This window comes from Ceraceosorus guamensis, assembly GCF_003144195.1.
Source record: "Ceraceosorus guamensis strain MCA 4658 unplaced genomic scaffold IE81scaffold_2, whole genome shotgun sequence".
Lineage (NCBI taxonomy): Eukaryota > Fungi > Basidiomycota > Exobasidiomycetes > Ceraceosorales > Ceraceosoraceae > Ceraceosorus > Ceraceosorus guamensis.
The window spans coordinates 379,143-406,189 of NW_020289997.1; the positions used below are offsets into that span (position 1 = coordinate 379,143).

Sequence of the window (27,047 nt, forward strand, 5' to 3'; positions counted from 1 at the left end):
TCCATCGCTGCCCCAGCTACTCTCAACTTGAACTCGAGACTGAACGCGACCGTGACTGTGAATATCCTGGAATCATTCATTGTTATCATTGCTGCGTTTTCATGCTTGTTCGCTTCGTCAGCATCTCTCAACTACGCTCGCCCGCTGTCGATGAAAGACAGGACCAGCGTCGAAGGTGTTGATTATAGATGTCGACAGCGGTGCAAGATGGGCCCAGCCGAGACGAAACGAAGGCGAGCTGAATGCGAGCTTCAAGGGACGGTGGACATGGACCAAACCGGACCAGATGCGTCTTCTGCATACGCAATGCCTCGGGTGGGTGTCGGATGTTTGGTGGAGTCTCACGGACTAGTCTTGGTCGGTAAACGCAAAGGGTCACACGGCGCAGGTACGATCCAGCTGCCAGGTGGACACTTGGAGCTTCACGAGACGTTCGAGCAGTGCGCGATACGCGAAGTTCGGGAGGAGACTGGCCTCGTCATCGATCAGACTACTAATCCCGCTTTGATCTTGGGCCAAGGAAGTGCAGCCATTGGTGGCCAATCACACGCTCGCGGCAAAGCACTATTTCTTGCCGAGTCCCCGCGTATGCGTGGTACACAAAGGGACGAGGATTTCATGCATTACCTCACCGTCTTTATGTACGCCAAGCTGCCTGATCTCTACGACCAATCTGGCAATCGACCCGTCCCTCAAGTGAGCGCCTACACAAAGCTCGCCCCCACGACGCAATGGCTGACCATTTGTGGGGTCGATACGACCTTTCCATGCCTTGTTCAGGTGCTCGAACCTCAGAAATGCGATGGCTGGTGCTGGGTACCTCTACGTGAGAGGCGCCTACATCGGGTGTTGATGCGGTCTTCTTTTTGCTCCAGCCAGCTGCTCATCACGCAGAACTTCTTTTTCCCTGCAGGGTGGATCATAGCGCGCGCCTTGCTGGAAGAACCGAGTCCCAACAATTCCGTGCTTGGCGCAAAGGTCGAAGCAGACAAGATGAGAGGCAGTGACTATCGCGATGCGAGCAATCAAGGAGCCTGGGAGGCAGCCGACGCCTTCGCAGGGGATGCGCCGCTCTTCCAGCCTTTGGCGCTCCTTGGCTGGCACTTGTGGTTCGAAAGCGAGTAGACGACACTTGGCAGCATGCCGATTCCGAAGACGTTGAGACGTCGAACGATGAAAGCCAATGTGTAGTGCGTAACCGTATAGTACAGCAGAAAGTGCGGACCAGTGAGTAGGAGCTACAAGTCGTTCAGACGACCAAGGGTCATCCAGTGTGTTGTACAAAGCGAGCAAAGTAGAGGTAGGGCTCCAAGTGTGTACTAGCGAACAGGCGGACACCAACTAGCCTGGGTATGTCCGGATTTGTGGTCTATCGGAAGATTCTTCGGAGCTCCTCACCGAGAACGAGCTCGAGCGTCGAACTTGAGGCCGGGACCGAGGCTCTGAGGGAGGCGCAGGGATTGCGTTCGCCACTTTGGGTTCGGCATCCATATTCAGATGGTCATCAGAGGGCGGTACCCATGGCCGCGGATACGGGTACGCGCCAGCTGAAATTGGTGATGGCGCCGTTGAGCCTCCACTGCCAAGCTTGGGTGCCGAAGAGCCAGCATCGAGTCTGGAAAGCGCAATGCTGTCGGTACGCCGAGACCCGCTCGTCCCGTCCGCTCGGGCACCCTCAGAGTGACGCAGCGAAGACCTGCCATCATCGAAGCTTTGCTCATCGATGTCCATGCGCGAATCTATTTGAGAGAATGCTTGACCCAGATTATCCAGCGGATTAAGGATCGGAGGTGCCCGTCCACCACCTCTTCGTGACAGCATCCCTGTGGCGGAAAGCGGCCCACCATACCTGTCCGCAAACTGCACCGTAGTCTCCCCTCTCTGACCGTGGTCTCCTGTAGCGTATTCCACGGGCGCTTCGGGACCGCGCATGTGGTCAGCTACTGGCGCGCCTCTGGAGAAATAAGCTCCATATGTAGGCCCACGGCCTGTCGTACCGCCAGTGTTTGGGTAAGCGCTCTGCTCCATGAACGTAGTGTCGAGTGGTCGCCGCGCAGCATTCTGCTCTGAGATGAGGACGCGCACCATCGTTGCTGCTTGAATGACAGAGGCTGGCCAAAAGATCCAGCCAGCGTACTCGTCGATGGCGATCCAGATCAAGCCTAGAGTGAGCACCAGGACAGAGACCACGAAGAAGAAGACTGAGTGCAGGACCATCCTGAATAGGGCAGACGAACGTCAGCTAGGGCTGGACACTTGCGTGGCCGACCTCAGAATTGCCCTCGAGACTCACTCTGAAATGAATCTTGCGAATCCGTGTGATCTCCGTGCAAGCCTTCTGAGCGCGACACACACGATGACCAAGCACGCAAAATTGAAGAGAATCGTCACACCTTGGGAAAGTGCAGCGGGCACCATAGGCCTCCGTCAGTCATGTTGAAACGTGCAGCAAGAAATCGTCAAGACGTACCATAATAGCAGATCAATAGAATGCGATATTCGGGCGGCCTTCCAACGATCTGGTCTGTCCCGCTTGCCGCCGTGCGCAAGACGCAGCGACCTGCCCGCAGGCGGTCCGTCTGGATGGCATTACGAGTGCTGGGGAAAAGCACAGTGAACCAAACTAGGAACAGCTCGACGACCTTGAGCAATACGCTGGCGAGTATCAGCAAATGGACGATGGTTGAGGCAAACGCAGCTGTGGCTCTGACACTCACAAGGAGGCCTGCAATGGTGAGGCGAACAAGCACCAATCCTGCCGCGGTTTGTATGACCCCACGGGCTACAGCCTGTGCCCTCCAAGCGACGGCAAAGCTGGTACCCGAATTCAGCAAAAGGCCAGCAGCGCCAAGCGTTCCACTGGCTACTTTGCAAGCGGCGACCGTCTTCATCGTGGTCGACCAGGTGCCGAATGCTTGCGAGACTGATAGGGTCAGCATCAAGTACCTGAGCGCCAGCGTTGTCCATGGCGCAAAACTGCTCCGACCAGACGGCCCTTGGAATATTCGTCGCCAACTACTCGAAAGCGCCGCCGAGGACAGTGGTCACGTCAGAGGTTCGTGGGAGGATGGTCAGCAACGCAGCTCTGCGGCGCGCCTACTGAGCACGAGCATCCCCTAAGAAGCGGCTAGCTGCGACTCACATGACATACTCTCCGGGCACGCCCACGATAAATTCCCACAGCCCAACTATTACGGCGACAGCATTAGCCACCATTTGCGGCATTGCATCCGGTACGAAGACATCCGCGGCCCACTCGTTGGCATTCATGCCAGTATACGGCCCTGCATCGACCAGTGTGGCATTGTAGCCGGATGCCGGGACACGCATGATGTAAGTTGTGTGCCGGTCGCACCAGAAGTCTCCGACTGTCGGATGATCCGCTCGTTGGTCAAGATAAGGAATGGCTGGAATGGCTGGGCGTATGTTGGCTCTACCTCGACATGGCTCGGTGATGGATGCGATGGTCCGAGGATCCTCTGATCGAAGAAGCAGCCCAGGCGAAAGGCTCCCTCGAGGCAGTGTCAGGGTAGCATACAGCCCAAAACGAATCCGAATTTGGCAACGTGGGTCGATGGATGTCACGAGTACAGCAGTTACGAGAAATGCTCATTCACGACTAACTTGTACAGGTCGAGATCGATAGACTCGATCACGACTCGTGTCTCCACAAGGGAAGATCAAGAATTCCGCCTCCCGTCGGAGTTGCGTGAGGCTGTCTGAGCAGGCTGCTGGGTTTGCCCGAGGGCGTGCGCACAATTTTGAACACCTAGACAGGTACCGGTATGTCACGGAGAACAGCAAGGGCAAAATGCCTGTAGCGATCGTCAGTCACGAGTGCCTGCAAAAGTCACATACCAAGCTGCTGCTGCAGCAGCAGCACATCACGACAACCTACACTCGCAGAGCAATTCATTGATTGCCCCTGCTGCTCACGACTCGGTGACTGTAACCTCGATTGACCGAGCGGGTCCACAAGCGACACTCTTGACTCAGACTCACACTCACGAATCGATCAACACTTTGACATTTCACGCCATCCAAATTCCGACCTTCTGCTCTTTTCCCAGCAACTTCAAGCTGGCCCGGTCGTGCTCAGAGCTGCAAGGTCACTCACTGCACGGTTCTACAGCTGATTGAGGAGCTCTGCAGCAGCGACACACGAACAAAGGTGCGCTCTGCTAAGCTAGCTAGCTGCACGATGCCCTACCGAGGCAAGGCAAGAAATAAGAGGCTCTGCGAAGCGAGCGTATCTAGCGCCGCGCTGCCGTACCGCTACCGGTATGTCCGCCGCTGCTGCAGGCAGACACGCCCGGGAAGCGGCGGAGCAGGCAAGAGAGCGGGGAGATCCTGTAGTCAGCGTGTGCTCCGTCTCTGGGTCAGCGAGCAGCGCAGGCTGACCAGCGGCTCAGGTTTCCTTCACCGATACATCATCGACTTGCTTGGTCATTGCTCCGACGCTTTTGCTATATAGCTTGCTGGTATCTCTAGAGCACATATACCGCCACACGTCGGCCTCCTCTTGACGAGCAAAGGCGCCCGCCCATTTATAAGCGTAAATCCATAGCAGCTCGCTCGGAGATTTACCATCAGGTAAGTTTAGCGCGTCGCCGCGGCTGGCGCTCATCGCTCGATCGGCCTTCAAGACGCCGCCGCGCAAGAGTTCTCCGCTGGAATTCTCTCGAACGTCGATCCTCTCAGCCTCCCTCAGGTCGTCAGTGTCGGCTCTCATAAATACAAGCTTGACACAGTGATCAAGAGCGGGTCAATCCAGACATCACGGCTGAGCATCCTTCAGCCACGATCACTCTACGCTCCTCACTCAAAACCACACAATTTCGCGAAGGGATTGCTGGCTGGTGCCAAGTCTGTAAATCCGCGGCTAAAAGTACATAGTTGCACATCGTTGCGTGGAACATTGCTGCTCAGCGCGCGATTCAAGCTGTAAGCACAAGATCCCGGTCTCGGTGACAAAGTTGAGGGGCCAAGGAAGAGAAGATATGAAGCTCGTGGTCGCGTTACTCTCATCGCTGACCAAAAGAACCGCTGCGCGTACGTCCAGCAGTGTTGTTCCAGCTGACGGGAGGACCCGAGCCCATCGCCCCGCTCGCAGGCCTAGATCCGTGCTGCCTGACGCGGGCGGAAGACTCTGGCAAAATGTTGGCACCCTCTTCTGTCGCTGTTGTTGAAGAAGGTCTTGGGATTGCACCAGATGCGGAGGCAAGAGTGCTCCCCCTGGGCCGTACAGAGGCACTTGCCCCACCCGGTCTGGTTGTCGTGCTGACCCGACGCACTCGAGCTGCGGTACCTGGTGGCGTCTTGGCCTCTGGAGCACTGTCGAGCAAGTCCAAGTCGTTGTTGTGATTATGTCCGCTCTGGCTCGATGGTCTTTGAAGTGGGGTGATAGAGTGAGGCAATGGGATGGTGTGCAGCGGAGGCGAGTCCGCTGCAGGACCGCCTGGCGCTTGCGAGAGCCGCGAACCGGGTCGGCGCGCTGTGGATTTGGACAAGCCTGTTGGCGGTACTGGAATGCCGCTCTGCGATCCTCGTCCATCGAAGCTAGCGCGACTGGTTCGGACGGGCGCAGGTGTAGTGTAGGGACCCGGCGAGCTAAGACCACCTGGACCTCTACTCTCACCCAATCTGCTCGAAGGTCGGGGAATGGCACTTCTATCAAGCTCACTAGCCGGCGCTACCTTGCTCATGCTCCTCGCTGAACTGATGCGGCTGTCGAGCGCTTTCATCCTGGCTTGCATGGCCTGCATCATTCCCTTGCTACTGCTGCCCGTCGGGTTCTCGGCTGTGCTTGAAACTCTCGTGCTTCCAACGCGTGTTCTGGCAGGTGTGAAGCCGACCCGCGATGTGGCGGGCAGATCTCGTCTCAACCGCGATGCCCGCAAGCTAGGGCTATCTTCGCCGCCGGTGGCGCCAATGTCCCGACTCGACCGTCGCGCGTGTCCAGTGACGGTACCTCTCAGCTTTGCGCTGCTTGCTGGCGGTCCAAGCGGAGCACCGGAAGGGAGGCGAGTGTTGACGGATCCTTGGATCGGAGACAAGCGCTCGTTGACGCGCGAGGAGGGTCTAGAAGTAGAGCTGGCCACTGACGTCGAAGTGCTCGGTCGCGGCTTGGACATCAGCTCGGCGATGCTCATGTCACCGTTAGGCTTGCTAGAGCCTTCGACAGGAGTCTCTCTGCCTGCGCGTGACACTGCCCTGCTTGACGCGGCATTTTGTGCTTGTACTTCCTTAAGCTTCTCTCGCGCTATTCCGAGCTCTTCACTCAGATCTGCAGGCGCCGACAGGTGCGTTTCAGCCTCAGGGTGCTGCTCGATCTCCGTGGTCGCTTCACGCACCTTGAATCTCGTCTTTGAGTCTTTGATTATCATCTTCGAGACGGCCCTTGGCGATGAGCTCCTCCTCCAACAGAACTGTGCGCTCTAGGGCTCTGTTGTAGTTGGCTTCCCGCTCGTGCAACGAGGACGCGATCATACTAGCAAGGCACAGATTCGGGCTCAGAGTCGACTAGACGCGGCGTCAACATTCTTGTGCAGTACTCACCGCTCTGCATTCTCCAGTTCCTCATTGCTGACCTCCATGTCGCGAATTGTTGCTTTGTACCTCTTCAACTGCTCCTTGACCATTGCCGTTTCCTTTTCAGTCTCCGCGTGATAACGATTGTGCTCTGCCAGCGCACTTTGATATTTTGCCTGCGATGTGAGGATGCAGAGTCAGCATTCGTCTCGAGCACAAATGCAGTCCAATCCAGCGAGCTCAACACGCCGAGATCTTGCTCACCTTCCAATCCTCGACCACACTCTGGGACTTTTCCGCCTGTATACGCGCATCCTTTTCTCTCTTGTAAGCATCCTGCAATTCCCTGTCCATCTCCTTCTCCACTTCCTTGCTGCTCTCCGCAAAGTCAGCCAGCTCCGTTTGCAAGTCTCCCAGAGCATCGTTCAGCTCTGCCACCTTGTTCTTGAGCCATCGGATCTCTTCCTCCGAGGTGGAAAAGGACCTTTTGGAAGGCGACGGGGAGGGAGCGGTCAGTGTCAACTGCACCATCGTGTATGCTAGCAGCGCTGCAGTGATTGAATGGAATGAGGTGCGCCAAGACGCATCATCGAGACACTTACGGCATTGCATCCTGCGAAGCCATTTTCCAACAGTCCGCGCTGCGCTTCACAAGAGGCGGTGACACGCTTTGTGCGCTATGCGCTGCACCTTCAAGCCAGCGGACCGACCCAAATGTAGCACCTCCTCGTGTCGATGTTGATCTTGCCCGTCGGTGCGTCGGACGATGAGGGCTTGATCCAGATATGTGCAGCTCTCTCGTTCGCGCTGGTGCAAGCTTCCTCTCGCGTCTTGGCGCAATGTCCGCCTTTCGAAGCCTCTTCTGAATGGGTCAGTGAGAGGAGACTTGAGCGATCTAGTTGCAGATCGAAGAGAGGATATAGCGAAATGCGTCTTTCAGATGAGACACGTCAAGCGCTTCATTCTCCGGCTGCTAATCTCTGCGCGGATTCGTCAGTCCATGTTGAAATGTCCGCGACGACTGCGCTCTGTGCTGCATGATGATAGATGAACTCTCTACTGACTCTGCGCCCGCGCACAGAGATCGATCATCAGACAATAACAACACGCAACCTACCACCATCACAAGCGCGCTTGCGCGGAAAGAGTCACGCGCAATGTGGTCACGTGATAGAGACTAGGGAGCTGAGCGAGCGGCTCTCTCCTTCGCCACGATTCTCGTCGGTTTGCGGGCAATCAGGCCGTCATCGACGAGTCAAGGAGTCAATAAAAATGATGCTATGCCTAACTTTTGATACTCGTAGAGCCGCATTTCTAGCGCTGTAACCCCATTGATGTCACAGGGTGGACCTGTGTGCATTTATTTCGACCTCCTCTGCTTTTGCTTTTCGTGCAATACAAGCTCGGCGCCACCTCATTGCCATAAACCATACTTCTTGCCTGGATAGCTCTGCCAAAGCCGGATGGTGCCTGATCGAGCCAGAAAGGAGTTTGTGGGAGCGTCAGCATAGCATCGCATCAAGCACCTGAGCCAGTCTTCCTCCGCAGGCGAGCTCACCGTCTTCGCTGCCGCTCGCAGCGAGCTCTCCGTCGGGCGAGTAGCTAACAGCGTGCGCGGGTCCGTGGTGGCCCTTGTGCAATTCCAGCTCCTTGGCCGTCTCAAAGTCGTAGATCCTGATCCATCCGTCCCCCGTAAAGCCAGCAATAAACTTGTCCGCATTGACGGGGTGCACGCTGGCCGAGGAAGGGGCGAGTGAGAGTTGGTGCTGCTTGCGCACCTCGCGCGTGGTCGCATCGATAAAGTAGACATTCTTGCCCGACGTGATCGTAAGCAGCTCTCCCAAGCAGCCCTGCGATCTCTCCATCGAAGTGATGGGATCCGTAAAAGAGATCTCGCTCGACTTGGTCATTGTCCTTAGATCCCACCACCGTACCGTCTTGTCCTCTCCCGCACTGATAGTCGTATTCTCTCCCTGGCCCCGCTGCCAGACAATGCTCTTGATGTTATTGGGATGCGCCAGACCTTTGCTAGCTTCTGCATCGCTGGCAGCATTGACCAGGTAGCTAGGCTCAGCCTCGGGCTTTGCCAGGTCAAACAGCCGAATCTTCTTTTCGTGACCAGCAGTCAAGATTTTGGTGCCGGCCGCATTAATAGCTACGCTGCGAACAATGTGGTTGTGCGGAAATGTCTGCAAGCACTGACCAGAGAACGTGTCCCACACCTTGGCGGAGAAGTCTGCGCTTCCAGTAACAGCTCGGTTCGCCTCTCCGCCTGACAGCTTGCTGCTCCAAACGGCTCCCTTGTGACCCAAAAACGTGCCTATCCAATCTCCGAGCCAGTCTCGCAACATCGGATTGCCGTCCTTGCAGCTGCTGAGCAGAGTGTACGTCCCGTCATCTTGCAGATCCGAGAATTCGAGATGGACAACTGGTCGTGTGTGACCCGAGCACGTTAGCGGAACCGACTTGGTAGCTGCAGGCGCAGGAGAAGCCATTGAGAGTAGGTGGTTCGTGAAAGGCAATGCGCTGTACTCTCAAGCCTCGAGAGGTGGGACTTGGGACCGGGCTGGACGTCGAGACGAGGTCGTGCTAGGCGTGCGAAAGCAGCGAGATGTGAATGTAAAGGAGGTTGACCAAGCTGAAATGCGGGTGCGTGTCTATGGAACAGAAAACCTTGGCACTCCGCTGGAATTGAAGGATACCAGGCAACGTACTTGTACTGCGGAGCGGAAGCGGCACAAGAGCGGAGGGTCGCTTATCTGTCGGCTCGGTTGTTCGAGCTCGAATCAGTCGTCAGAAGCGTGCGCTGTGAGAAATTGCTCAGCAAGAGATTGACTTGACCTCGCCCTTGAAGCCGAATCACCAACTAGTGAGGCCTGAGCGATCGAGTGACGCGGCGCGGTCTGGGACTTGGACAGATAGAGGCCGAGGCCAGGGCTGTGGCGTAGAGTGGTAGCGCGAAAGCCGTGCAAGCGTCTACGTCGCAGAAGGAATTGCAAGTGTTGATCGCACTAGAGAGTCGGAGAGGAAGAGGTGTGCTGGCTGAGAGCCGGTCTAGGCGAGAAGCCGTTGTCAAGCGTCGAGTCTAGTCAGTTTGAGTCGAACAGTCGGCGATGGCAAGGGCAAAGCGAGTAATGTAGCGAGATCGTCGTGGTGCAAAGGCTGGGGCAGAAGGATTCGTATCGTGTCGAAGCTCGAAGAGGCGAGACAGAGAATGTGTGAGAGAGAGACTGAGATTCGAGAAAAGGATCGCAAGTCGGTCGTGCGCGACTTGAAGCTTGGGTATGAAGAATCAGGAAGAAAGATGGAAAGCAGCGCAATTAGAGCCTCATAGAGCGACCGACAGCAGTCACACGAGGACTCGTGACTTGGAGTTTGCTCAGACGAGCTCGTCGTGAGTCACGGGTTTGAGTGCTGCCCGTTGCTGCCGCCGCCGCCGCCGTCGCCGCGCGTAGGTGCGGGCTGCTGCTGCATACATCGGTGCAGCGCGCGTTCGACAAGCTTTGCTGCGTTCCTGACGATTGCCGCATGCTATACCTACCGCACCTCTATCGTGCGGCCACCACGCGCTGCTGCATGGTCGGCAGCCAACGCGCGGTGCATCGCAGCAGGGCTATAATAAGCAGGGCTGGGCTGTGTGTGTGCAATCAATCACGCGCGAGCTTTGGCACCATCAGCGAATTCGCCACACGAAGCGTGCAACGCGACTCATACTTGGCGGGGGGAGGGGCACGAGTGGCCGGCCATGTCCTCACGAGTCTCCCCGCTTCTGGACATCAGCACCAGTCGCCATACATTCACAAATCATCTCTGCTGCTAGTCACTATTGACACCATTTGCAGTGACAGTGCGATGGCCGAGCTTCAAAAGCAAGGCGAATTCGCGTGGCTGCCGTGCAAGCTCTTCTCTTTCAGCTAGCTTCAACAACGGTGTCATTCTGGCATCACATGCATTTCTCGGGTTCCGTATGGTCTAGGATTAGTGCAAAGCTGTGGAAGAGAGGGTAGCAAGATGGATTGAACGCAGAGACTTGTTGCTGATGTGTGCTATTGACAGATGATCACGAGGACGAAGCAAGGAGCACGATAGGGTCATAGAGGCGAAAATGACGTCGACTTGAGGAGTGGCCAATCGCGCCTGAAATCGATGACAGGGCTTCTTCAAGAGTTCGAACCCACGCGGTCAATGGGAGATGCTGCCGCTCCGACTTCCACGTCAACGGGAGCTGCAACGGGAGGTGCAGCACTCTTCAGGCCACCATTAGGTGCCAGCGCATCCGATGACGTTGCGATTCCGGTGGTCGTGATGTTCGGCAACGATGATGGTACGGCTTCTCCATCTTGCTGAGCCGCGCTACCGACGGAAGCTGCCCTGGGAGCCTCTTGAGCTGGAACGACTCCAGAAGCGTCCGGTTCCGCCGGGTCTTTACCAGATTGATTGGTGCTCGACGACTCATGCCAAGGACCAACGTCGCTCTTTTGGCACCCTTCGCTGCATCGGCACGCTCCGCCGTAGAAAGCAGGCAGCTGGTCCGCATCTATGTACTGGAGCAGGGTAGATTTGTAGTCCGCTCCTTGGATGTCAATCTTATCTACCGTGCCGACGGGCAGCCAGCCCTTGATATAAGCCCAGATACTGCTAAAGAGCCACGGCGCATTGATGATCTGCACGCGCCCCGAGAGCTCGGGAAAGTTGGCGTCTAGCGTCGCCAGAAGCCCTTGAAGCTGGCCTTTGAAAGCCCAGAAGGTTGACATGCCCAAGCCGCCAATGTCCACAATCATGAAGTTGTCTGCAGGACGAAGTCGTGAACAAGTCAGCATGCTTGGTCTTTGCGAGCGCCATATACTTGCGAAGACCGACCATCTATAAGAGCTGTGGTGTCGCCAAGAGAGCGCCTGGCTTGCGTCGCAGCGCGATATCTTGTTTGGCATGCCTTCTCCAGGGTGCAGCAGAAGTTTGTCTGGATACGCTCCGGCGTCGTTGCTTTGAGCAGCTTGACGGTATCCAGACCCGCGAGCCCTTGGACAAAGATAGGCCTGCCGAGCTTGTCGGTATTGTGAAAGTACATCGACCAACCAGCCTCCGCCACGGCATCTCTCTCATCAAAGGTGAAGTAGCTCGAAGAGGAGGGGTCCACCAAGTCGCCCAATCTCTGCGAGGTTCTCCATTTCTGTGTGGCATTGTACATCGTCAGAGCATTGTTGACGTTCCATGATCTTGCCCGCAGGTAACGGCTGTTGGGGCCCAACGTGGAGCAACATTTGCATGAGTCGCCGTCGTCACATCAATGAAACCATAGCAATACATCACAGTCAATAACGTCCAGCTCTCGCGCTTCACTCACGTTAGGGTGACCTGAGCCCACAACTTCTCCTCTTCTGTGGCATCCGCTTCATATCCTATAGGCAGCGCATCCAATCGGCCCAGCTCCTGTTCAAACGTCTTGAGCGCTGCAGACTGCGAGACGCTCAAGCTGCCAGGGTGACCAGGTCGAGGCTGCAAATCCAGGTCGGATTACGAATTCAGAATTTTGGAACACTTTCTTGTCCGAGCACCATTGTGAATGCTACGAATTTGCACACAAGTACGCGCACTTACTTGAGTAGGACTGACCGAGGCTGTCTTTGTGAGACTTGGGAAGGGAGCGGCTGCATTGTTAGACGTCGTTGCTTTTGCGCTCTTCGACTTCGGCGCGGCCACTTCAAAAGATTCGACAGACGTCCTGGCAGAAGAATTGGTCGTGGAAGGTCGACTTGGGCTATCCGCAGTGGTAGACCCGCCAGTCAGGCCGCCTGGTGTCGTGCGACCTGTAGGAAGTGAAGGGACAGGCGGAGCATCTGCCCCATTCGTCTGCGTCTGGGCTTTCGAACTCAGATTCGTGCTCGATGAATTTCGAGAGCCTAGTGATCGCAGACCGCGAATAGAAGCGGAGGAGATGGTCCGAATACGTGAAGAGCCTGCCGGCCTTTGTGGAGGGGTCAGGGAGTCGGTCGGCATGCTCGTGGCGTGGCGTGGCGTGGCGTGGCCGCAAGGTGGGCGGAAGTAAGCCTATGGCCTGTCCAGCGAAGAAGCTTTGAAGTCGAAGAGCTGGTGAATCCGGCAAAAGAGTGACCGTGGGCAGGCTCACGGGACGTGGGGATGCGGGGAACGTATCCGCCTCCAGCTCTGCCTGCAGCAGGACCACGCGGACTGGTTCCGCTCACAGCGTGTTGATCGGAGTTTGCTTGAGAAGGGTGATAGCAAGCTCTGTGTAAGGCTGAAGAGTGGCGAATGACTTCTTCGAGGACGAACAAATGCTGTTGGACAGTGGTGATGGTGGTTAGATGAACAGCATCGCACGGATGGATTCTGTGCGGGTGCTACTGCGATACAGGTGGAGACTTGGTCGATGGTGGTACTCCTGCTACTCCATGCATGCACAGATGTTCGCGATTTATCACGGCTATCAGCAGCAGCAGCAGCAGCAGCAGAGGGACGTGCGGGTGCAGCAGGGCGAGGTACGGGGGGGTCCTTGCGGCAGGCGGAAACTGCATACCGGTGTATACTTACTGTCCACGGCTGGCCCAGCATCGCGTGCGAGGGGCCGCTATATCGGGTCGATCCCCCTCTATTATACCTCTGGCTGTATGGCATAGCATACTCTTTTGCGGCAGAGTACCGCCGGTGTATACAGATCTGCGCGACGCTCGGGCCGAGGCAAGCGGTCGTACAAGTCCATATATAGTCACGATCACAAACCTTATCGCCTCCAAGTCAAATGAAGAATTAGATCAATTGGGCTCGAACTTTGTCGCAAACACGCGTTGTGAGCGCGCGCGACGCTACCCACCGCACAGCCTCGTTTCAAAGCGCTTGTAATTCGCTCGCTGCAGCTATACTTGACTCACGACTACTCCTACTGCCCACATCACTATACACAGACTCGGTGAAAGGCTGTATGCTGTACTCGTGACTGTGCTCATGACTTGTCTACGAGCGTTCTGTTCCGCAATCTGCAGACGAGCAAGCGGATGACCCAAGCGCTTGCTTTGAAATTGCGGAGACGAACCTCTCCTGCCCATGCCCATTCTGATTCCCACCCTCCGCCATCACCGCCGTAACGCCATCCTTGACATCTCGATTATCGCTTGCAAACCGTGGGAGCGTCTTCACTCTTCACCAGACGCGAGGCGTGCAATGAGCGCATACGCGAACAAACCCTTGTTGGGACCTTTGACCAAGAAGCAATGGGAGAACTGGCTCAGCAAGCATCCAGACGATGCGAATGGCGTTAGACTTCTCATAGTCCGCAAAGAGGATCAACAAGCGAGGAAATCGAAGCACGTCAACTACGCAGCAGCGCTGGACGTGGCATTGTGTTTTGGTTGGATAGACTCCAGAGGCAAGCCGCACGACGAGCATTACGCCGAGCGCTGCTTCACCCCCAGGAGAAGAAACAGCAATTGGTCTCAAGTGAACATAGCCCATGTGGCCAGATTGACAGAGGCCGGTCGAATGCGCGAAGCAGGTCTGCGAGAGGTCGAGAGAGCAAAACAAGATGGCAGGTGGGATGCAGCATACCGACAAAAGGGGATGGAACCGGATGCCAAATTCCAAGCAGCTTTGGATGATCACCCCAAAGCCAAGGCTTTTTGGGCCACGCTGAACAAGACGCAGAAGTTCAAATTTCTCTTTCGTCTTTCAAATAACAAGCTCGAAAAGACCAAAGCGAAGAATGTGGCTCTGTTCATTGAGCTGCTCGAGCAGCAGCGGACGCTATGAGCATGAAGCGGCGTACGACCATCGGAGACTACCTCGAAGTGCACGGCTCCAGCGATGCGCTTCGTCTGATGCCGCACGACTGTACAGGCGACCATGCGCAAGTAGAGAAGCCTTTGGACCTACTTTTGCTTTCGGAGTACGCACCTTTCCCTTCACGCGTCGGTGGTCGTTGAAGTATTGGCGTGCACCATCGATGATGGGCGTCGGGATGTTCATCGGTCAGCGCGCCTTCAGTCCGATTTGTTTGGCCAAAGATGTGATAGTGGCACGTGGCCACTGCAGACTCTAAGCTTGGGTAGCGTAGGAGAAGAATGACGTTCTATTCTATTCCTTGCAACGGCTTTCTGAGCAAGAAATTCTTCACCAACTCCGCAAATTCCAATGGCTTCTCAGCCTGCACCCAGTGGCCCGTGTCGAGAGAAGCATGCTGTGCATTGGGAAAGAAAGCATCGCAGATGGGTATATTGTGGCGATTGATATACCTAATGGGCCATGCAGTCGACACGTCAGGTTCAATCGCAAAGCGGCATTTCGCGTTGTAGCAAATTTTGTGTTCAGGCACAAGCGGTCATGGGCATCTCGACTCACTTGCTCCTTTCACCTTTGATGAATAGAGTATGTCCGTCCCACGATCGGCTAGACCGTTGCTGGCCATCGACTTGACCTTTGCCTGATTTGTCCGTTCCTGGAGGGTCAAAAGGGAAGTCCCCTAGGCTAGGCAACAGGTCCTGCATCTTGCGTACTGGGATTCTGAAAGACTTGATGTTCCGCTCGACCGGATTTTGTGTCAGGTTCGTTAGGAGGAAAGCGCGAATGCCTGGATCCTGCCGGCAATCGAGGCAAAGGTGTCAGCAAAGGATTTGCCGTGCGGGCCGGTACAGACCAACTCACGGACTCCCATTTCTGCAGCATTTCGTCTGCTTCTTTGTTGCTGGTACACCGCGCGGCGTCGATGTCGATCATTGCCTGCAGATAATTCTACACAGATGGGATAGAGGTCAAGTGAGCTCGTGTCGTATCAGAGGCTCTTGCTCTTAAATTTGGCTGGGCTACGAACCGCAAATTCAGGGCTCAGAGCACCTCTTGCCGGTGTCATGTCGACCGAGATGAGGGATGTTATGGGGTTGTTGGATGATGGCAAGTCTGCGAGGTCCAATGCCAAGGTTTGAACGGCCTTGCCGCCCCTGTCATCGATCGCTTGCGGCCCGTCAGCTACTCAGCAAGTGCAGTGGAAGCCGTGCATGCATACAACGTACATCGAGTGACCGATCAAAGCCACATTCTGCGTCAAGTCCTGGTCATTCAGGAAATTTTCCAGGTCACGGGCGTGGTCCATATATGTCATGCTGTCCGCATGTCCTGAATCGCCGTGATTTCTGAGATCCTGTCAGAGCGCAGAAGAACGCCAAAAGAGGTCAGGCTTTCGACCTTTTGATAGCCAGGAACAACATGCAGGCTTCTGCGCACCACAGTATACACATCCACACCAAACTGCTCTGCCATCCTTCTCGCTATGCTACGCCAGTTGGTCTTGCTTCCGCTATTGGATCGCAGTTGCAAGCTTGACGGGTCTTGAGCATTTGCGCTGCGTGTCACACGCGACGTATCAAGGGTTCGCACACTCACAAGAGACCATGAGCAACGACGATGCTCTCCGTATCCCCTACTTTGTACAACTTCCCATCGGCGGGCTTGCTGTACTTTGTAAAGTCAAGCTTGATTGCGCCTCCTTTCTCGTTGGGCATTCTGATACCAGCCTGCATGCTCAACCGCCTCTCCAGAGTCTCTCGCGTGTGCGTGCGCTGTGTCTCCTGCTTCTTGACCAGTCCTCTCTTGACGCCTCTGTGAGCTGCTACGGTGGGGCATGACGAGAAGAAGCTGGACGTTCGTGGCCGCAAGGCGTCTGCGAAGAGTCGTACACTGGCCATGGTAGCTGTCACGCTCAATCGAACGCACAAGGACGCCGCACAGGAAGTGCGAAACACTGAAGGATCCGTTGCTTGTCCTGTGCAGAACGACAAATGTGCAGCCATCACAAGGCAGGTGGTCGCTCGAAGAAGGTGAGTCCGGATCGTGAATGATTGCGCTACTCGATCGTGACCCCATATGCGGGTGGAAGACCCGCGGGCGCGCGTTCTCGTACGGCAGACCACCCCATGAACTCGGCGGGGGAAAGTGCGCGAGGCGTGATTGCCCGCGCATCCAAACACCGCCTTTCTACCTACCTATAGCTGTGGCCTTTGCGGCGCATACGAGGTACCTCCCGTCCACCGACATCGCAGACACATGCAATGTCCCATCTCGCTGCAGCTAGGCTCTTGGTCTCCCCAGCATCGAGTCACTGCAATCTACACAAAGTCCACACATCTCTGGTGGTAGCTGCATGTCCCAATCCTCCTCCTCACTTGTGCCCATTCCCGTCATGAGCGCTGGGCCATTCCCGTCCCAAGCTGCCCGAGCAGGTCTAGCTGGACCTTCGTCATCGACTTCGGCGACAGCTTCAGCTCCAGCAGATGCGCAAGATAGCACTCTGTTCGCCACTTTGGCAGCATATGCCGATGCTCTGGATGCCCTGCCCCTCGACCTCACCAGGAGCTTCTCTGATCTCAGGGAACTGGATGCCGTGCTAGGAAGCCATTTGGCAGGCTTGACTGCTCGACTGTCCCACTTGTCCGACGCCATCAGCCAAGAAGACATGTCACAGGGAGAGAGATTGCTGGCTCTGAAAGAGTGTGCTGAGGAAGCGCGCGCATATAAGATGGGAGGAGAAGATAAGATCAGAGTCGCTGTAAACACCGCAGAGACTGTGAGTAAAAGATCGTCGACGGTGGTGGCCGAGACGACTTGCATAGTGATGCTCACTCCTCATGTGGCTTTTCAGATCATTTCGCACACATCTCACATCAGCACGTTGCTAACGGCTCTCAGCTCTCACCCTGGTCTGGCGCCATACCTAGACTCCCCTCCTTCCCACCTGGCCGGGCACTTGTCGGATGGCACACCGATCGTTGGAGGCGACCGCCCAGTGATACAGTCTGGAGCAGGAGGCATCGCCAAAGACGGATCCAAGGGGAAGAAAGGCGGGCCTCCTCGTCTGGCTCGGTTGGGTGGGTCGGCTGGACCCAGTGGTCCGCTAGCCGCAGTGAGCTCTGCTGCAGCGGCGGCTGGCATAATGGGAGCAAGCCTTGCTGGCACCGTTGCCCCTCCGTCAGCCTCTCCAACCACCGGCAAAGGAACCAATCCTACGCCAAAAAAAAGGAAAGCCAATCCCAATAGCGTTGACGAAGCACCGAGCGCTGGACATACCAAGAGTGCAGCTACTTCGTCGTCCGCTGCCAAGAAGAAAGCCAACGCAGCAGCCGCTGCTGCAGCTACAGCAGGTGCCGCATCGGCTGGTGCAGGAGGCGTGCTAGCGGCTAGCCTTCACGGCTCCGTAGGCAGCGGGGCTGCTAGCGCTCAAGGAGGGTCGACAAGCAGACCGAGAGGTGGTGCCGCCGGTGCCAACGCGCCAAATGGCAAGACAGCTGCTGACCGTCAACTGACCACTTCAAACGAACGAGGAGAGCGCACCTCGCGCGAGGGAAATGGGGAAGGCGAGATCGATGGAGATGATGCGAAAGGGCAATCAACCAGTCGTTCGAGGCGCCCAGCTCCTTCAGGGACGGCTCACGCTGCAGCATCATCTGCAGCTGCATCCAAGCACAACACCTCCTCCGCTTCCCCGGCCCCTTCCACAGCCGGACATGGGTCAGGCAACAATGGCGCAGCGATGCCGGGTCAGATCGGAACTGGACAATCGAGCAATGCTTCCTCTGTCGCTCCTCCTGCTCGTTCAGCTCGCGTCACTAGAGCAGTCAGAGGCGGTGCGGATGAAAACCCGAGCAACGCGACAGCTGTGGCTGAAGAAGATGAGAGGAGGTACTGCTACTGCGACAATATCTCTTATGGCGATATGATCGGTTGCGATGGAGATGACTGTGAAAGGGAATGGGTGAGTAGGGCACGACTTTTTTTGCCTCGCCTGCTGAGGAGAGACACGCGACACGGTAGATCAAGTCGACGAAACGTGATCAGCTCATGAGCGACTCTCCCTTGCTTTACCACAGTTCCATCTTGCGTGCGTCGGTATGACCAAGCCACCGCACGGCTCATGGCTGTGCGACGAATGCAGACACAAGACTGAACACAGCAAGAAGCCCGGCGGTGGGAATGGCAACTCCAAGTACACAAAGAGTGGAGGCAAAGGTCATTCTCGTAGATAAGTCGCGATTCTGCGCCAATTCGATTCGCTGCGATGTAAAAACGATTGGGACTGTATATTTCTGTAGGTGTTAGTGGACGATCTGCAAAATTGATAATGTCGTGGAGACGCGTTCTCAGCAGATTGCCTGCTTGTGTTCTGTCAGAGCTTGCGTGTGGCTTGCGCAGAATTCGTGGGTATGAAAACAAGGACGAGACGGAAACTTAGATGGAAGCCCGGCGTCGACCTCGATTGATGTGTCGCCAGGGACTTTACGTTTACTGTGATCCGCGGCTCGCTCGAGGAGCAAAGCGGGGCACTTGAGAAGCTACTTGGCGCTCTGACGCTCAGCCTTGAGAGCTTCGCGAACGGAATGACCCTCCAAGCAATTCAAGCTGGATACCCGCTTGCGGGGCTTTACGCCGGCGGACCGACGAATCGCCGACGTGCGTCCAGAGTCTGAGCCGGACGAGACAGCTGAAGAGCAGCTTTTACCACCACTTCGTAAGAGGGTGATCGGAGAGAAGCGCGAGATGTCCGAGGCGGACGTGTTCGAAGACGAGGCTTCAAGGCTCGAGCTGCTCGCCCGACGAGCTCTGCAACTCAAGCGCTCCGCCGCGAGCGAAAGACTATCGCGTGGAACGTGCGCGAACTTGTGGTATGGCGTCTTTGGCCTAGAAGCCAGCAGGCTCTTGGCCTTCTTTTGATGGAGACTTTCGTCGCTGTGTTCCGTACCCTTCCATAAATCTAGATAGGCTTGGATCCGCGCTGACATGGGACATCCAGTCCAAGAAGCTTGCTTGTTCGACGAAGCAGAGTCAGTTCTGATGTGTCTTGGATTTTCTGATCCAAACGAGCTTCGCCTACCCAGTGGCGGGTTTGCACGACCATGGCAAAGGGCATTGAGAATGTTGATACGGTGCTCGCTAACAGGACTCGAGAGGCCAAGTCCCACCGCGCTGCTCATCGCGCTTGCGTCATCCAGCTCAAGTTTCTGCAGTACGGTTTCAGGAGAATCGAGCATCTCCACCTCTTCCGAGTCCGAGGTGGCTTCGCGTCTCGGGGTAGCGCAAGACGAGGAGAAGTGGCGGAGCTGTGGGTCTGGCAGCGGAGTGCTGCCATCGTCGACGGCTTCGACACTGTCGTCAAGATCGAGTTGTAATGCATTAATACAGTACCAAGAGCTCTCTTGTGCGTGGCTGGTGGATAGCGCGCAATCATGTGGAACCGTGCCGCTAGCACGTTCAACTGGAAGTGCGCCGGTCCTGGTAAAGTGCTTGTCGTACTGTAGATGGGGTGGGACTTGGGGCACTGGCGGCATCATGCGGGGTCGCTGCGCAACGCCGCCACGCCTGGTGCGGGTATGACGGTTGAATTCTTGACTGCCAGGCTTCGAAGCTGGGTCGTCAACATCCCCTTTGGAGAAACGTGGGAGCCAAGACTGCTGCACCGCTGCGAATGCGCTTTCTTGAGATTTGAGAATGGATGCCACGCTAGTCTCAGGTGTCGTCTTTGGTGGCTGGTGCAAGCAGACCGACAGGGCCCTGGACGCTTCGCGGGCCGCTTGCATGTCGCTGAGCGTGGCATAAGGATGTCGAGATGCGTCTCGAGAGTCGTGGATGGGGCGTTTGCCGTGACGAAGTGTTGTAGAAGAGCGAAAGGAGCGTAATTGCTGTAGAGTAATTGGCGACATCAATCGAGGGCTGTCTAAGGACTGCTCAGCGGTGTCCGCAGATGACGTATCGCTCTGCGGGACATCGTCGTCCGTCGATTTTGAGGTGCTGGGGATCGTAACATCCCGCGATGAAAAGCAGCTGGAGGGACGCGAAGCCTGATCCTTGCTGCGATCGTCAATGATGAGGCCGAATGTGTCTGGTGTGCCAACAAGGAATGCGGGGCAGCGCTGAAGCATGACGGGTGGCTGCAGCATCGAGTAGCGTAGATCCATGAAAGACTGCTCGTCATCCTCCTTCGCACGTCGAGGTGGACAATCTTCGCCGCCACCTTTCCCCTTCCGGCCAGGCGGTCGTACTTGAAGATATTCCGCGCTGACAGGGATCGGTCCAGACGTCGGTGTGACTAAGGGCGTGTCCGGCGAGCCCGTGCGCGGTGAGAACGAGAAGGTCGGAGTGGGTAGCCTGCGCCTGCGCGCGAAAGCTTCCACAGCCTCATGCGTGCACTCCGATGGACTGATACCGCCTCGAGCCGAAAAGCCATCGTCTGAGCTAGACATCTGCGATACGAAAGATGAGCACCATCGACGTGAGAATGGGACGAGATGACTGCCGCGAGCGAATAGTACCACTTACCCTTCTGGCCAGATGAAGAGCGCGACTTCGTGTTGCAGGCGGGCAGCCCGATTCCCAATCGCTGATGGCGCTACATGAGCCATTGGCCTGGCCTCCAAGAATGTCACTGAGGGATGGCGAGACGTACGAGAGGTCGCTCGCCGGCGCTTCCGCTTTCACTGCGGGAGGAGCTGTGCAAGATTGTGCATGTCAGTTGATGGAGTATCAAAACTCTACCACGAGCAAACTTACTCGACTTTTTCAAGGAGGCGATGTGGACAGCTTGGACCCATGGTCGGCTGCTTACATACCAATGCGTTGATCGGGGCGGTGTCTGGGGTACATCTCCTGGGCTCCGCAAAGGATCTAGCACCACTGCCGATGAGTCTTGCTTGCTGCTGACGTGAGCCGCTGCCTTTGCTGACTGGAATGGACGTTGGCGTCGAAGGTTGGTCGAGCCGGTCATTGCGCCCGTGCTGGTCGCAGTGGATGAGAGCTGAGCCTCTATCAGCATCTTGTGTGCATTTGTGAGCGGCAAGGATGATATAGAGCGGAGCGAAGGAGGTAAAGAGGATTAGAACTGAGAATTGCTGGTGAGGACGAACGTAGGAGATAGGAGGGCAAGATGATTGCTGGCAGACGCGCATCTCAACGCGCCAGGTTCGCAAGCGGTGGTATACTTGTGCGCGCGCTCATTTAGTTCTTATTGGAGGTCATCACAGATGCGAATCTGAATCGTGAATGAGAATGCGCATCGTAAATGCGAATGGCACCGCTATACAAGTCACAACAGTCGGGTTTCCCACCGCGTACACCATTCAGCCCTTCGCGCCTCTGACTCATGGCTTGTCGCCGGAGCGGAAGCGGGTGCGATTGCTGAGCTGCCAGCATACTCGTTATACTGCACCTCCCGCTTTCGATTTGTCCCCAGACCAGCGTGAGTCCCGATCATCAGCGAGTGCCTAGCTTGAGCCTTATCTTTCCTGTTCCCTTGCCCCACCCTCACGCCATGTATGCTCAGCACTCAGCGTGAAGCATCTGGACGAGCGGTTCTTGCTCTTTAAGCCCGATTCCAGCCAATCAAATCGGATCTCGAGAGTCCCTTTGCTGGCTCGAGCGTCACAAGTTGCTCTTCTCCTCAATCCTGTAGCGCAATTTGAGGGTCGTCATCGTGGTTTGCGCCTGATGCTTGCGCCAGCAAGTACGGCATCAGCTAGCTGCTGCTGCTGTGTACGGAGAGCAAGGGATGGCATGGCACGCTGCGCATGCGCGTTCACGAGTTGCTGCTGCTGTTGCCGGTGCATGACGCATGCTATATATACATCAACGACCGTTGAGCATCCGTGGCTGCTCTCTGACGCCATATAGCGTGCGAACTAGAAGGCTTTGCCGACTCGTGCTGGTGGCCTATAGCTGCCATCTTGATCAGAGTGTCACGAGTAGGTGCGCATTGAGACCGTTCAAGCCTTGAGTCCTATCGCCCGTGTCGTGAGCACGTGAAGCTCATCCATGCAAGGGACAAGGCGACGTCGTCCGTCCATGCTGCCAGCAAGCAACAGAATCTCTGACACCGGCGGAGCTTTGTTCAAAGTCCATTCTGCAGACGAGATGCACCTATATACGTGTCTACTGATGGATTGCCGGCGCCTTCTGCACTCATGACTGGTGACTTTCTATAAATGGTTCGACTCGACCGTGCTGCTGGCGCCTGCACAGATTCTGCCCGCAATTCGACGCTTCGATCCTCGCCCCGTGAATGAATGAGGTTCCTGCGTGAGGCAGAGCAAGCCACGATTGCATGAGGGGCACGAGCGACTCAATCTTGAATTCAAGATTGTGATCCTCGACTCGACCCAACGTCCTGACTATTCTTGTGGAGCACAGCATGCTGAGGAAAGTCTTTATGCGTGGATCAAATGTCAAATAGCTTGCGCTCTTCCTTAAGCATCGTTCGTTAGCTGTCTGAGCGGTCATCGGCGCGATAGGATTCGCTAGCTGCGCGCTTCAGCAAAGGAGGGCGAGCGTTGACTGAGACCCCTTACTTGCGTGACCAGCTAGGATGTTGTGCATGCGTGTCTTGATTGCTCTTCTGATTCTATTTCTGATTCTAATTTATTGGTTGACTCACGACTCAAGACTGACATGTCCTTTTAGAGCATCAAACTCACGTACGTATCAGTCTTGAGTGAATGAGTGTCGAGCGAAGGGCGCCTGCGCTGAGCGCGCTCGAAGCAAGCTGCTGTGCACGCACTGATGAGACTCGTGACTGTGACTTCTCTGACTGCAGCACCCGCAGTGGGGGCGGCAGCCTTCGTTTGTATGGTGAAGCTAGGCACAACGAGTGTTCGGACGTACAGGGTCACCACTCGTGATAGCTATAGAGAAGTCCTGCACGCAGCATCACCCTAGGCTTCAGCATATGCAATTAAGATGGCTATACAAGTTCATATATATGCCACTCACCGCGGCTGATGCCGGCACCGTGTGCAAGTTGAAACACCGAGACGTTTCACTTTCGCCATTCGGAGTCGTGAGAATATCATATCGGTGCGCCTGACCGATTGCGCCTCTCACGCGATGCGGCGTGAATAGAGCAGCTGCAGCAGATGTGCATCAGCCGGTATCAGCACTTGCGCATGACCGAGCCAAGAATCACGAATGTGAATGTGCTAGCTGCTGATGCTGCTGATATATATAGCGGGAGAGCAGCTATATGGGTCACAATAGTCGTCCCGCGCGGAAGCTGTCCGTCCACTCTGACTTTGATAGCTCGATGGAGCTTGGGTGGTGGACGTCCCTGCTTGAGCCGTGAGCTGGTAGGTTCCATATATGTAGCGTTCAGCGTCCTGCAGCACTTTGTCTTCATTCCGGCGCGATTGTTGCGCCCCGGCACTGCGGTGATTGCGCACTTTGATGGTTTGTCTCTACCGCATGGACTCATTGACTGATGAGTTCCATGCAGATCACGGATCGATCAGGCCGCATGCATGGCGTGCGAGGTACTTGATTCTCTATACCGACCCTTCCATTGGATGTCTCCTCGATTCACAGTCAGAGCTGAGTCTTGAGTCTGATGATGAGCGAGTTGCCCACAAAGTCAAAAGGACCCTCCACCGCAGCGGAGTCGAGAACGTCTCTTGCGCAGTCACGAGTGTGCGGTTGCCTAACACACACCAGCTGGGCAGGTGACCGTAGTGAATACACGTGGCGTCCGCGCCGCGCGCCGTGCCGCTACGTGAACTCTTCTCGGGAAGGGCTCGCTGATGTGTGCATGCTGTGGCTGCTGCATGACCATCACGAGTGGATAAATTCCCTCGGTCCACATGAACCCCGACCGCACAACAACCTGCAACCACTTTTTTCCGGTCATTCGGCCAGCCAGCAGCAGCATGCAATGCAGCCTTCTGCTGACCGATACGTGCGCGAGAGACCAGCCAGCAGCCATCTCTTCGTGTGGGCCTAGAGCAGTCAGAGTATAGGGCGTGCAACCCTCAAAGAACTAATGGATGTCGTCGCTGCGCTGGACTTCGTGTCTTCTAACCACCACATCGCTATTCTTTGCGTGTGTTGCTGACGAGGCTTCGAGATAGACGTCGGTCCCCGCCGCATGCCAAGATGGCTTCAGCTTCAGCGTCAGCGAGCACTAGCGCAAAGGTCGTCGAAGATCACGACCTCTTGCTTGGGCCTGGCGCTACCCGTCAAGGTCTCAAATGGACCGCACCGCCGTCTCACCTAGAGCTGGTGCAAGTTCACTACCTTGTACGGCATGGCGAACGTACCCCTGTACGAACGCGGCTTCAAAACGCCAAACCAGCAATCCCAACTTCTTGGCCCTATTGTCACGTCGGTTCTGAGTTTGCCGCTGCCGTGGCAGACTTCGCGCCAGGACCTCCCGATGCCAAAGGCAAGTCACCAGCTAAAGTACCTGATGGACCTTGGCGGGGACCTGATTCGTGGCGCGGCAAGATGGACATACGCAAAGGGACCGAGAACACTGATCGTCACGATCGGCCAGTTCCTGGCGCTCCCGGGGAATGGTGAGCTTGCGCCGGATCGGTGCTCGTGAGAGCAAGGCCTGTGCTGACCTTTGCCGCGCTCATGTACGCGCTTTCTCTCCTCAGCCTTCTTGGAGAGCTCACAGATCTCGGGAGGCAATCAACACACGCCTTGGGTCAACTGCTGCGGGAGACGTACATAGACAAGCTTGGATTGCTGCCACAGCGTCTTACCCCTGATGATGCGAATGCGGTGTATTTCCGTTCAACAAACATGTCGAGAACTGTGGAGTCGGTGAGTGGCTTTTCCCGCAATGTAGCCAGCTGAGCTGCGGTCCGGCGTCTGACGAGCCACCTTGCTGTCCGCTCATAGGCTCAATCACTCATCAGGGGTCTGCTACCGCAAACAAGAGACTCGCAGGACGAGTACACTCCCACACTTTTGATCAGAAACGGCACCACAGAAAATTTGTTGCCCAACACTTTTGGTTGCGCACGGTTGCGGGCTCTTGACGCGCAGTTCGCGAGCATGGCAGCGCAAGTGCACAATGCCAGGCTATCCGCTTTTGACGAGGGCATCGCACCGCACTGCGATGGTGCGCCCCCCAGGATAGACGGGCATCCGAGACTCAATGGGTGAGTGTTGTGCCCTCCATGCTGGCCTCTAAACATCCTCTCTGACCTAACTTCTCGCCACCGCGACCTCGCAGCATTCTCGACACAGTGCGCGCCGCAGTGGCGCATGGCGTGCCCTTCCCGTCTGTTTTCGAAGAGCCTGACACGATGCGTGTTGTGGAACGCGCGGTGGTGGACGAGTGGTGTGAGTTTTTGAGAGTTGTTGCATGTATTTCCTGAGGTGGCTCAATGCTCAAAGACCTGCCGCTCGTCCAAAACGCAGTCTCTGGCTATCACGCAGAGGGTGAGTCCGCGGCTTCTTGATACGAGAAATCGACCAAAGCTAAGCTGTGGCTGCTTTCCGTGCAGACGCGGCGCTGCGAAATCAGTACAGGCGACTCGCCATGGGTCGTCTACTGAACGACTTGGCAGGTCGTCTGTACAACAAAGCCACAAACGGTGACCGAGACCCCCTCAAGCTCGCAGTGTACTGCGCACGTAGGTATTTGCCCTGCCTTCGTCAGCCACGCTGGGCTCTGCTGAAGTTCATCGTCTCTACATTGCAGATGACACTTCCTTGGCCGGGCTGCTCTCAACATTAGACGCTTTCGACAATAGGTGGCCAGCTTTCACCGCCTCGCTAGGTTTAGAGCTGTTCAGAGATCGAAGTCCTGCAGCACAAACGTCCATCCTCTCCGTTCTCGGAATTGGACGATCAGCGCCTCAGCACTGTACGTGTTCAGCGTTGCGGTACATGGCTCAAAGTACGCCGCATAACAGCTTTGCTGACCAGACTAACCTTGTAGATGTTCGATTACGGTACGGCGACAAGACGTTGAAGCTGCCTGCGTGTGCCGCAAAAGGAGCTCACCTTGAAGGACAGCCCGAGCTGTGCACACTAGAGGCCTTCAAGTCAGCTGTAGAAGCTTTACGCCGTCCAGATGGCATGTCCTGGGAAAAAGAATGTCAAGAAGGCCGGGGCTCGAAGAGTTCCAAGTAGCGCTTCGAACGGTCGCTCAGGTAATGCGATGAAATTTCACAGACCCGCGTGTTGAAGCGAGCCTTGCAAGAGCAAGAGGTCCGACTGACAGGTACAGGGCAAGACGTTGATCGCCATGAGTTTTCTCCACGGACTTCCACCAGGGCCTATTAATCCTCCGATTGTGCCTCACCGAGGGCCGATTGGAGTTCATGCCAGGCCAAGATCGAGACTCTCTCTATGCCTCGCGCATGAGAGTGTTTGCACTTGCACTTCACATTGCCCATCGCCGTGCACCTCTCTACACTGGAAGTGGGCCATTCCGATGAGTGTACATCTTCCTCGCCTCTGCCGAGCCGATTTGTGTCGTTACCTCTCGGTTCATTGGGGGTCCCTACATGGCGAGCGCATGTTCCGCTTACACGCAATGCATGACTCGTGTACCGCCCTTCGAGCCCTTCCCTTCGCCGAATTGTCTGGCGCATGCGGGCATTGATCTGATCAAGCCTGCCCGCGAACTGCGTTCTAACATTGCTTTGGGAAGCATATTGTGAATGACATCATTGATTGTGGTTTTCGGATGAGTGCGATTCTCAAGGCGAGTGGGTGTTGACCAGTCTTGGTTGCTCTTCATCTTC

At 56.0% G+C, this 27,047-nt stretch overlaps 11 protein-coding genes across 11 annotated transcripts; 4 read left to right on the plus strand and 7 right to left on the minus strand.

Moving 5' to 3' along the window:
• The first annotated feature begins 86 nt into the window (after window positions 1-86).
• Window positions 87-1,456, plus strand: IE81DRAFT_319481 (hypothetical protein). The gene is made up of 2 exons (XM_025512734.1): window positions 87-696; window positions 781-1,456. The coding sequence occupies exons 1-2, from the start codon at window positions 307-309 to the stop codon at window positions 1,123-1,125; spliced, it is 735 nt and encodes a 244-aa protein (XP_025373259.1). The 5' UTR covers window positions 87-306; the 3' UTR covers window positions 1,126-1,456.
• IE81DRAFT_83322 (hypothetical protein) lies at window positions 1,086-3,469 on the minus strand. Its single transcript, XM_025517677.1, has 5 exons — window positions 3,143-3,469; window positions 2,718-3,015; window positions 2,471-2,642; window positions 2,294-2,393; window positions 1,086-2,218 (listed from the first exon to the last, which is right to left on the minus strand). Exons 1-5 carry the CDS (start codon window positions 3,328-3,330, stop codon window positions 1,342-1,344), a joined length of 1,635 nt encoding a protein of 544 aa, XP_025373260.1. The 5' UTR covers window positions 3,331-3,469; the 3' UTR covers window positions 1,086-1,341.
• A 1,378-nt stretch (window positions 3,470-4,847) lies between these two features.
• IE81DRAFT_363525 (hypothetical protein) lies at window positions 4,848-7,562 on the minus strand. The gene is made up of 5 exons (XM_025516782.1): window positions 7,134-7,562; window positions 6,796-7,015; window positions 6,559-6,707; window positions 6,354-6,490; window positions 4,848-6,286 (listed from the first exon to the last, which is right to left on the minus strand). The coding sequence occupies exons 1-5, from the start codon at window positions 7,154-7,156 to the stop codon at window positions 5,025-5,027; spliced, it is 1,791 nt and encodes a 596-aa protein (XP_025373261.1). The 5' UTR covers window positions 7,157-7,562; the 3' UTR covers window positions 4,848-5,024.
• Window positions 7,563-7,901: 339 nt separating this feature from the next.
• On the minus strand, window positions 7,902-9,314 carry IE81DRAFT_83357 (WD40 repeat-like protein). The gene is made up of 2 exons (XM_025517678.1): window positions 8,090-9,314; window positions 7,902-8,001 (listed from the first exon to the last, which is right to left on the minus strand). The coding sequence occupies exons 1-2, from the start codon at window positions 9,024-9,026 to the stop codon at window positions 7,946-7,948; spliced, it is 993 nt and encodes a 330-aa protein (XP_025373262.1). The 5' UTR covers window positions 9,027-9,314; the 3' UTR covers window positions 7,902-7,945.
• A 1,674-nt stretch (window positions 9,315-10,988) lies between these two features.
• On the minus strand, window positions 10,989-12,030 carry IE81DRAFT_274081 (CRAL/TRIO domain-containing protein; the record flags this gene model as incomplete). Its single annotated transcript, XM_025511437.1, has 3 exons — window positions 10,989-11,320; window positions 11,392-11,765; window positions 11,876-12,030. Coding segments are annotated over 3 exons (861 nt in total), but the record flags the coding sequence as incomplete, so codon positions are not given.
• A 1,357-nt stretch (window positions 12,031-13,387) lies between these two features.
• Window positions 13,388-14,774, plus strand: IE81DRAFT_319487 (hypothetical protein). The gene has a single exon (XM_025512735.1). It carries the CDS (start codon window positions 13,591-13,593, stop codon window positions 14,290-14,292), a length of 702 nt encoding a protein of 233 aa, XP_025373264.1. The 5' UTR covers window positions 13,388-13,590; the 3' UTR covers window positions 14,293-14,774.
• On the minus strand, window positions 14,612-16,037 carry IE81DRAFT_284613 (alpha/beta-hydrolase; the record flags this gene model as incomplete). The annotated part of the gene is made up of 7 exons (XM_025511598.1): window positions 14,612-14,774; window positions 14,881-15,116; window positions 15,184-15,270; window positions 15,350-15,476; window positions 15,549-15,676; window positions 15,760-15,832; window positions 15,919-16,037. 7 exons carry the CDS (start codon window positions 16,035-16,037, stop codon window positions 14,612-14,614), a joined length of 933 nt encoding a protein of 310 aa, XP_025373265.1.
• A 498-nt stretch (window positions 16,038-16,535) lies between these two features.
• On the plus strand, window positions 16,536-18,654 carry IE81DRAFT_363530 (hypothetical protein). Its single transcript, XM_025516783.1, has 3 exons — window positions 16,536-17,098; window positions 17,174-18,283; window positions 18,399-18,654. Exons 1-3 carry the CDS (start codon window positions 16,676-16,678, stop codon window positions 18,552-18,554), a joined length of 1,689 nt encoding a protein of 562 aa, XP_025373266.1. The 5' UTR covers window positions 16,536-16,675; the 3' UTR covers window positions 18,555-18,654.
• On the minus strand, window positions 18,617-21,447 carry IE81DRAFT_83463 (hypothetical protein). The gene is made up of 3 exons (XM_025517680.1): window positions 21,073-21,447; window positions 20,842-21,011; window positions 18,617-20,765 (listed from the first exon to the last, which is right to left on the minus strand). Exons 1-3 carry the CDS (start codon window positions 21,332-21,334, stop codon window positions 18,861-18,863), a joined length of 2,337 nt encoding a protein of 778 aa, XP_025373267.1. The 5' UTR covers window positions 21,335-21,447; the 3' UTR covers window positions 18,617-18,860.
• A 1,661-nt stretch (window positions 21,448-23,108) lies between these two features.
• On the minus strand, window positions 23,109-23,799 carry IE81DRAFT_83459 (hypothetical protein). Its single transcript, XM_025517679.1, has 2 exons — window positions 23,284-23,799; window positions 23,109-23,208 (listed from the first exon to the last, which is right to left on the minus strand). The coding sequence occupies exon 1, from the start codon at window positions 23,759-23,761 to the stop codon at window positions 23,444-23,446; it is 318 nt and encodes a 105-aa protein (XP_025373268.1). The 5' UTR covers window positions 23,762-23,799; the 3' UTR covers window positions 23,109-23,208; window positions 23,284-23,443.
• Window positions 23,800-24,112: 313 nt separating this feature from the next.
• Window positions 24,113-26,505, plus strand: IE81DRAFT_83511 (phosphoglycerate mutase-like protein). Its single transcript, XM_025517681.1, has 8 exons — window positions 24,113-24,857; window positions 24,942-25,110; window positions 25,189-25,451; window positions 25,526-25,635; window positions 25,714-25,734; window positions 25,800-25,928; window positions 25,997-26,161; window positions 26,237-26,505. The coding sequence occupies exons 1-8, from the start codon at window positions 24,436-24,438 to the stop codon at window positions 26,428-26,430; spliced, it is 1,473 nt and encodes a 490-aa protein (XP_025373269.1). The 5' UTR covers window positions 24,113-24,435; the 3' UTR covers window positions 26,431-26,505.
• The last annotated feature ends 542 nt before the right edge of the window (window positions 26,506-27,047 follow it).

What these genes read in the sequence shown, in the direction of transcription:
- IE81DRAFT_83511 (XM_025517681.1), top strand. Translation starts at nt 24,436, where the DNA reads ATGGCTTCAGCTTCAGCGTCAGCGAGCACTAGCGCAAAGGTCGTCGAA. An exon ending in GGGCATCCGAGACTCAATGG is followed by an intron (nt 25,452 to 25,525) that starts GTGAGTGTTGTG and finishes GCGACCTCGCAG; the next exon opens with CATTCTCGACACAGTGCGCG. An exon ending in CGCGGTGGTGGACGAGTGGT is followed by an intron (nt 25,636 to 25,713) that starts GTGAGTTTTTGA and finishes TCCAAAACGCAG; the next exon opens with TCTCTGGCTATCACGCAGAG.
- IE81DRAFT_319487 (XM_025512735.1), top strand. Translation starts at nt 13,591, where the DNA reads ATGCCCATTCTGATTCCCACCCTCCGCCATCACCGCCGTAACGCCATC.
- IE81DRAFT_83459 (XM_025517679.1), bottom strand. Translation starts at nt 23,761, where the DNA reads ATGAGTCCATGCGGTAGAGACAAACCATCAAAGTGCGCAATCACCGCA.
- IE81DRAFT_363525 (XM_025516782.1), bottom strand. Translation starts at nt 7,156, where the DNA reads ATGGCTTCGCAGGATGCAATGCC. An exon ending in GTGTGGTCGAGGATTGGAAG is followed by an intron (nt 6,708 to 6,795) that starts GTGAGCAAGATC and finishes CTCACATCGCAG; the next exon opens with GCAAAATATCAAAGTGCGCT. An exon ending in GAACTGGAGAATGCAGAGCG is followed by an intron (nt 6,491 to 6,558) that starts GTGAGTACTGCA and finishes GTGCCTTGCTAG; the next exon opens with TATGATCGCGTCCTCGTTGC.
- IE81DRAFT_83322 (XM_025517677.1), bottom strand. Translation starts at nt 3,330, where the DNA reads ATGCGTGTCCCGGCATCCGGCTACAATGCCACACTGGTCGATGCAGGG. An exon ending in TCACCATTGCAGGCCTCCTT is followed by an intron (nt 2,643 to 2,717) that starts GTGAGTGTCAGA and finishes GTATTGCTCAAG; the next exon opens with GTCGTCGAGCTGTTCCTAGT. An exon ending in TCTATTGATCTGCTATTATG is followed by an intron (nt 2,394 to 2,470) that starts GTACGTCTTGAC and finishes CACTTTCCCAAG; the next exon opens with GTGTGACGATTCTCTTCAAT.
- IE81DRAFT_363530 (XM_025516783.1), top strand. Translation starts at nt 16,676, where the DNA reads ATGTCCCAATCCTCCTCCTCACTTGTGCCCATTCCCGTCATGAGCGCT. An exon ending in CTGTAAACACCGCAGAGACT is followed by an intron (nt 17,099 to 17,173) that starts GTGAGTAAAAGA and finishes GTGGCTTTTCAG; the next exon opens with ATCATTTCGCACACATCTCA. An exon ending in ATGACTGTGAAAGGGAATGG is followed by an intron (nt 18,284 to 18,398) that starts GTGAGTAGGGCA and finishes GCTTTACCACAG; the next exon opens with TTCCATCTTGCGTGCGTCGG.
- IE81DRAFT_83463 (XM_025517680.1), bottom strand. Translation starts at nt 21,334, where the DNA reads ATGCTGATAGAGGCTCAGCTCTCATCCACTGCGACCAGCACGGGCGCA. An exon ending in CGCCTCCTTGAAAAAGTCGA is followed by an intron (nt 21,012 to 21,072) that starts GTAAGTTTGCTC and finishes AATCTTGCACAG; the next exon opens with CTCCTCCCGCAGTGAAAGCG. An exon ending in CTCTTCATCTGGCCAGAAGG is followed by an intron (nt 20,766 to 20,841) that starts GTAAGTGGTACT and finishes TTCGTATCGCAG; the next exon opens with ATGTCTAGCTCAGACGATGG.
- IE81DRAFT_83357 (XM_025517678.1), bottom strand. Translation starts at nt 9,026, where the DNA reads ATGGCTTCTCCTGCGCCTGCAGCTACCAAGTCGGTTCCGCTAACGTGC. An exon ending in TGCGAGCGGCAGCGAAGACG is followed by an intron (nt 8,002 to 8,089) that starts GTGAGCTCGCCT and finishes TGGCTCGATCAG; the next exon opens with GCACCATCCGGCTTTGGCAG.
- IE81DRAFT_319481 (XM_025512734.1), top strand. Translation starts at nt 307, where the DNA reads ATGCCTCGGGTGGGTGTCGGATGTTTGGTGGAGTCTCACGGACTAGTC. An exon ending in GCAATCGACCCGTCCCTCAA is followed by an intron (nt 697 to 780) that starts GTGAGCGCCTAC and finishes TGCCTTGTTCAG; the next exon opens with GTGCTCGAACCTCAGAAATG.